The sequence below is a fragment of the Megalobrama amblycephala genome, linkage group LG3 (assembly GCF_018812025.1).
Source record: "Megalobrama amblycephala isolate DHTTF-2021 linkage group LG3, ASM1881202v1, whole genome shotgun sequence".
NCBI classification, from domain to species: Eukaryota; Metazoa; Chordata; class Actinopteri; order Cypriniformes; family Xenocyprididae; genus Megalobrama; species Megalobrama amblycephala.
Window position 1 is genome coordinate 36,313,171 of NC_063046.1, and position 7,443 is coordinate 36,320,613.

A 7,443-nucleotide genomic window follows, 5' to 3' on the forward strand; every position below is an offset into this window, starting at 1 on the left:
TTTCGGCTCCCACTCTTAGAAAAAAAGGTTCAGTGGGTTTCTATATAGGGTTCTTGATATTAAAGAACCCTTTATGCCAAAAAGGTTCTATATTAGGAGAAATGTCTTAAATGACACTTTAATGGGTTATTTAAAAATTTTTCTATTGATGAAGAATGTTTACGAGCTGTTTAATTCATAAAATATAATTAAAAGGTTAGTTCACCCAAAAATGAAAATTCTGTCATCATTTACTCACCCTCATGTCGTTCCAAAGTTTTTGGGATTTTAGTATAAATATGTTAGCTTTACTGCTATCTATAAGCTAGTGTGCTCCAAAACAATGAAGTCTGGTTTTTTATGAACATTCACGAGAGCAGACTTGCACGTCACGTCAACACAACACACATGCATGCGTGTTCACAAGAGCACTACGATGCAAGCGTGATGATATTTTGTAAATAAAGTGGTAAATTATGTTTTATTGCGGAAAGAAACCACTCAAGTCACTTCATAATATTGAGGTTAAACAACTGGAATCACATGGATTACTTTAATGATGTCTTTACTATCGTTCTGGGGGTTGAAAGTGGTAGTTGCGTAGGCTGTCAATGGAGGGGCAGAAAGCTCTCAGATTTCCATAAAAATATCTTCATTTGTGTTCCAAAGATGAACGAAGGTCTTGAGGGTTTGGAATGACATGAGGGTGAGTAATTAATGACAGAAATTTTCATTTCTGGGTGAACTAAAACTGTTAACATTAAAACAAAATTAATTAATTAAAACTAAATTGATAAAATGATCCCATAAAAACAGTCCTTTAAGGTTCAATATAGAACCTTTTCTTCTAAGGTTGGTAAACAATTAAATATTTCTTTTATTAGAAACCCTCATTTAGATTTTTCATCAAAAGAAATATAGAAATAAATGTAGAAACATTCCTGCTTATATGGTTAGTGTCACTTTTAACTTTATTTTTGCTAATCTTATAATATTTATGCTTTTTTTATTATCTGACACATCATATTTTCTGGACTTTTGTTGATGACCTATTACATTTTGATTGTGAAGATGTGAGATCTTGCAAGTGTGTTATATTTACTGTACATTATGTTCCACTCCAAGGTTTGAAGGGTGTTTATTGAGGACATTGCATTCCCCATAACTTAGGAAGAGTTTCAAAGATTAGACAAAATTGTATTGTTTACAAAAATTTATTCATACAAATCTTACAACACAGTTTTTTTTTTTTTTTGGTTTTGTTTTGTTTTGTTTCTTACATATATAATGGTGACCTTGTGTGGCTCCCATGTGTTATACTGCACTAATGATCAACACAAGACAGAGATTTATCTTAACGTTCAAGTAAGGCTTTGGGCACTATCAGTCTCTGCACAGAAAATGCATTTCAAGGTTGAGAATGTTTAATGAATGCTGTACAGATAGCTACAACACACTATGCATAAAGAAGTTCAATCGAATAACCGGAAAGGCAGGGCCAGGTGGCATTTTAACAAATTATGTTATGTGAGAAATTGGAGGTGTGTGAGCAGGTGATTGCAGCATTTGGAGGGCCACTAATGTGCCATCTGAAATTGGTGGCCATAATAAAGATGAAGCAAAGGCACCCAAGCCGCTTAGCTGTCTCCTGTGTCACAAAGCCTGCAGGAGAATGCAGAATTAAACAGATTGATTTCACATGTTTGCACATACTAACATAGGCATATGCAAACAAACATGTACATATCACTGACAAGTTTAAGCATATATAACGTTGTCAAAAACATTACCTCAAAACGTATTACCTTTCATTTGACCTTTGGGAATATTCTTTGTCTTGCATGCATAGATGGATCATTACATATATGTCATACCCAACAAGCTCCTATACAGCTGTGAAATTACTGATATTTATAACCACATAGATAAAAATGGTAACTCTGAACTTCAAGATGCAGAGACACGTCTTCATTGATTAACAGCTTTGTGGACAAATAACAGACATTTGACATTGATATGAGAAAAGTGCAATATGAGAATGATAGAAAACTGAGAAAACAGAACAAAGGAAAAAGTGAAATTCGATGAATTATTTAAATACCATATACAATACCGTTCAAAGGTTTGGGGTCAGTAGGTTTTTTTTTTTTTTAAAGAAATTAATACTTTTATACAGCAAGGACCCATTCAATTGATCAAAAGTAATAGTAAAGACATTTATAATGTCACAAAAGAGTTCTATTTCAAATAAATGCTATCTATCAAAGAGGATTCCTCAAAAATATGCAGCAACACCATTGATTTCAACATGGATAATAATAAGAGATGTTTCTTAAGCAGCAAATCAGCATATTAGAATGATTTCTGAAGGCTCATGTGACACTGAAGAGTGGAGTAATGATGCTAAAAATACAGATTTGCATCACAGGAATAAATTACATTTTAAAATATATACACTTATAAAACAGTAATATTAAATTGTAATAATATTTCACAATATTACCGTTTTTTCTGTATTTTTGATCAAATAAATGCAGCCTTTGTGAGCATAATAGGCATTAACAAATCTTACCGACCGCAGACTTTTGAAGGTCTGAACCACTGTAATCACAATCATTCATAGACAGGGACTTCAATTTCTTTTGTGAGATTTCAGAAGAGAACAAATGCATGCTCAGTGAAAAGCAGGAAGGACTGGACAGTGTTTCAAAAAGAGCGTTTGAAGATGTAGATTTAATTTAAGTTCATATGCACAGGAAAGGGCTAATTTTTTTCAAATACATACAGTATATAGAAGTTAAGGTATGTGCAAGAAAGGAAAACGTGTTGAACGCTTGTGAGATTTTAGCCATAGATGACAGTGGGAAGAACTTGACGTGAGTAAAAGAGCGTGGAAGGGACGAGAGACATCCCTCAGAAAAGCACTATTGCGCCGAGCCGTTGAAACTCACCGGGAATTCAGGAGGAAACTGTCTCAGCCAATCCAACAAAAATGCCTCAATATCATCCCCATCCGGGAGCACACCAAAGTCTATGTCTTGTAGAAATTGGTGCAAATCTAAGTCGTCAGGGCTGTTGTAAATAAAAAAACTTTGTTCTTAATTTCATGAGTGAAAGAAGGAAGGTATCATTCAATGTAATGATTGTCTTTGAGACTATTTATTTACTCATATTCAGACTAATAGACAAAGTATTCAAGCAAGCATGAATTAATAAACAAACAAACAAATTGTTATTTTGTTCGACCACAAGGCATATCGTTGCATTATCAGGTGCTTCAGTACAAAAGAAAAACAATATTATTATCAAAATATTCGTTTTAATGTCTTTACTTCATACATAAATACATGTTTATAAAGGACACAGGTGCGATCAAATGATCATCATAGTCTTAGTAGTGACTAACTTGCTACAAGAGCTGTACATGTACATGATAATTATAGAGACTAATTTGAAAAAGGCTACAAATTGGCGAGCCGCCGTCCTTTGCTTCTATATCTCTGTCTATACCTTTTGCCCAGGACCGTGGCCAGATACTTCTTTACGGCCATTTGCTTCCGGTAGCGGCTGTAGCTGTCCGTGAAAACCCCGTCCGAGTGACGCTTTGAGAGCGGCTCATTGTCGTCATCTATTGTGTTTCCTCTGTATTGGAGAAAAAGAACAAAGCATTCTAGAACCCAGGAACATAGAACTTAGAGAAAAAAAACTTACATTTGTTTGAACTTAGGAGTGCAAATATTAAATCATAATCTATTTGTCACAAAAAGTTTTAGCTCTTAGTTTCATTTAGTAAATAAGTTATGTTGTATAAGCTACTATGTTGGCCTAGTTGTATATAAATACATTTTATGATATGTGACCCTGGACCACAAAACCAGTCATAAGTAGCACTGGTATGTTTGTAGCAATAGCCAACTATACATTGTATGGGTCAAAATGATTGATTTTTCCTTTATGCCAAAAATCATTAGGATATTAAGTAAAGGTCATGTTCCATGAAGATATTTTGTATATTTCCTACCGTAAATATATAAAAATTATATTTTTGTGAGTGGATTTGCGTTGCTAAGGACTTCATTTGGACAGCTTTAAAGGTGATTTTCTCAATATTTAGATTTTTTTGCACCCTCAGATTCCAGATTTTCAAATAGCTGTATCTCGGCCAAATCTGTCCTATCCTAACAAACCATACATCAATGGAAAGCTAATTATTAAACTTTCAGATGATGTATAAATCCCAAATTCAAAAAAAAAAAAAAAAGAAAAAAAGACCCTTATGGCATATAGGCCTATAAATTAGAGTAAGTTTTGTAAAAAGTGACAATGGGTTGTTCACACAGGGTGCATTATCCCAGCTAACAAAAATGTTCTAAGAATGTTTTGATAATGTTACCATTAAGTTATGAAAACGTTATTTCTATTTTCGATTTTTAAATGTTGTAAAATCTTTTTTTTTTTCTTCTGTGGCTATGCAGTCTTTAAATTTGATCATTCTGCAAACATGTAGTACTTTTGAATGTTCTCTGAACATTCTGAAACATTTAGTACTAACATTTAAAAAACTTTTACACGAATATCCAGCTAAAATATTTCATGTGTATGAATAATGTTTTAGTGCTAATGTTTTGAGAACATTATTAAAACTTCGAACAAACGTTCTATTAACGTTACTAGAAGAACGTTTGTTCATAACAGAGAACCTTTTCCAGAACGTTAGTTTCACATTAAAAAAAACGCAGCGCGCTCCATAGAGCGGTGTCCTGTGTGAACACGCCCTTATTCTTCCTCAGATAGGCTAATGAATGTTGAGAAGCTCGGACAAACAGTTGGAAGTGAAATTGGCGATATTTATTTTTCGAGAGAGCAAGATAGAGGTGGAGAGAAAGGGATACTGTTCTTACCCCACGCGTTTTGCCATCAGTGTATGCAGGTATTTCCGCGCTGATAACTGACCAAGCGCTTTCCTGTAGGCTTTATTAAACATCCCGTCAGCATGCCTTTCCAATCTGCGTGACAAAATGCCAAACAGATTGTACAACGATGTATCAGTGGATGTCTACAAAAGAGGTCAGTCTTAGCTACGCAATGTTCCCTAATTATTGTAATAGCCTCTTATAACATCTTCAGACCGGTCCAGAAACACTCGCTATATCGCAAAACTCAACTCAAACAAGCACATGCCTCGAAATGTCTTAAACAACACAGAATGTAACCAGAACAATCACAGTAATAAACAAATATAGACTAGCCTGTGCCATTTTGGGAATGTTTAGAAAAAGAATTGGAGACCGGGTGAGGGAAAAACTGTTATCACCTTTTCGAGGGAGGACTATATAACGTGTATGCGTCTTCAGGATCTGATGGAGAGCTTCGAATGGTGATCTGGTCGCTGTCAAAGGTTAGATCCGTTAATGCCTTGCCCTCCTCGTCGAATCCTGCAGTCTCCATTCTGAAACAACACATGAAGTCATTTCATTCCCATTCTGAAGTAAGGGCAACACTTAGCCTGATTCATATAAGTGCTCTAAATATTTAAGTATATAAAATGCATAATATATTAATATAACCTATAATAACAAAATAGCCTATAGGGGATATTTCTGTAAAATTGCTTAAAAAGCTAATATTACTAGGCTTTTTTCTTGTTTTTGCAAAAACCGTCAAAAATATTTTATAGGCCTATTACATTTTATTTATGTCAGAAAAGAAAATCAAAGGAATATAGTCTTGTAGAATTATTTACAATCATAAAAATTAAATCACTAAAAGAAAAAAATAGCGTAGCCTAATACATTCAAAGCGCGTTCACACTTGTGCCTTTTCTTTCAACTCGATTCTACGCGAAAAAAAAAGAATGCACGTGTAAATAATGAAACTCGTAGAAGCGTATTATTTAAATGTGTTCGTAATAATTTCATATTTGGTACACTCTTAAAAATAATGGTTCCAAATCGCGTTTCCACAGTGATGCCTTTGGGTTCCCCAAAGAGCCTTTCTTTTCATTTCATATTTTCCTTGTTATGAAGAACATTTTAATAATCTGAAGACCCTTTTTCGACTATAAAGAACCTTTTGTGCTTTGAAGGGGTTCCATTGATGTTAAAAGTTCTTCATGGAACCAACAATGTCCAATAAAGAACCTTTATTTTTAAGAGAGTTACAGCCAACAAAACAAGGTCTGTTGAAAATTTGAGACACTTGTCATTAAATCGTCGTACATTTTTTATTGATCCAACAGTCTTAATGACCAAATCTTGTTTCGCCGTCCAACTACACTGCGCAAAATCGAAATCCACTCCGCGAGTTCGGTGAGATGGATGTGCGGTTTCCGTACCTGATGTTCGGATGGCTCAGAGGCGAACACACGTTGCATTGTACCAGGAGCCCGTAGATGAGGAAGGCAAGAGTCGTTTTGCTGCTCGTCATCATTCTGTAGAATAAAGACATAAATTAGTAGGAGACATTGGAACCATCATGTCTAACCGCACACAGAGAGGTCTTTAAAACTTTCAGTCTTTGATGCTCTAAACTGTTATAATTTGTTACAGTATCAGAGATGACACTATAACTGTCTGACTAATTTGCAAAAATTATGGTCAAGACACTTTTATCTCAAACTGAATTATTTCACAACTAATACCGATTCCCACAAATTCCCGTTCCTTCCAGAAGTGGTCCACATACCTACGGCTGCTGATCCAGTGGAGGCTGCAACCACAAGAATGAGATGAAAATCTCACGCTCGCTCTAAGACTCTCTCCAAGGCTGCTCTTTAAACTTTTCTACGCGTCACTTTGTTATCCTTATGAGCACAGCGTAGATCCTATTTTTCCCCCTCAGATCCCCGTATAATGACAGTCGAACGGATATGAAACGAGTTATCATTTGTCTTCATCTCTCATTATATTATCGCGAGTTTTATTCCTCCAGCCCTTCCTTCTGGACCTTTTTCACTCCCCACTTTAGAGATCTCGTCGACGTCATCCTCCCTTACTAGGGAGAGATGGAAAGATCACTGTACTTTTCCTTCCTCCATATATGGAGGAAGGGAAAGTACAGTGATCTATACATATAGTGCCTAATATTTTATGAAATTATAAAAATATATTAAATAAGTAGCCTATTTTCTTGATTGTAAATAGTAAATAGGTTAGGTTGTAGTTTTAGCTTTTTTTATTAGCATTTTAATGCGACATAGTGCTTAAAAATAATTTCTTCAAAAAATTGCAGTAATTTTATAATCTTCAAACATTTATGGTTTATTTTTAATTCCATTTAGTTTTAATTTCAACTAAATTTTCCATTTCAGTGCACATTAAATGTATCATTCAAAAGGTGTTAAAAATCATATACATGATTTAAAGTCACCATGAAACCATGAAAAAGTAATTATTTTTAATCAAAATAACTTCCCTTTCCTCTTGGCAAGGCAAGGCAAGGCAAGGCAATTTTATTTGTATAGCA

At 34.6% G+C, this 7,443-nt stretch overlaps 1 protein-coding gene across 1 annotated transcript; it reads right to left on the reverse strand.

Moving 5' to 3' along the window:
- Positions 1-1,232: 1,232 nt before the first annotated feature.
- On the reverse strand, positions 1,233-6,954 carry adcyap1a (adenylate cyclase activating polypeptide 1a). Its single transcript, XM_048185314.1, has 7 exons — positions 6,664-6,954; positions 6,314-6,409; positions 5,294-5,428; positions 4,881-4,985; positions 3,490-3,621; positions 2,931-3,051; positions 1,233-1,641 (listed from the first exon to the last, which is right to left on the reverse strand). Exons 2-7 carry the CDS (start codon positions 6,406-6,408, stop codon positions 1,633-1,635), a joined length of 597 nt encoding a protein of 198 aa, XP_048041271.1. The 5' UTR covers position 6,409; positions 6,664-6,954; the 3' UTR covers positions 1,233-1,632.
- Between the last annotated feature and the right edge of the window lie 489 nt (positions 6,955-7,443).

Coding starts and splice junctions, on each gene's coding strand:
- adcyap1a (XM_048185314.1), bottom strand. CDS start 6,408: ATGATGACGAGCAGCAAAACGACTCTTGCCTTCCTCATCTACGGGCTC. Junction 5,429..6,313: donor CTGAGCCATCCGAACATCAG/GTACGGAAACCG, acceptor GTGTTGTTTCAG/AATGGAGACTGCAGGATTCG. Junction 3,052..3,489: donor GCCACGGTCCTGGGCAAAAG/GTATAGACAGAG, acceptor TATTTACAACAG/CCCTGACGACTTAGATTTGC.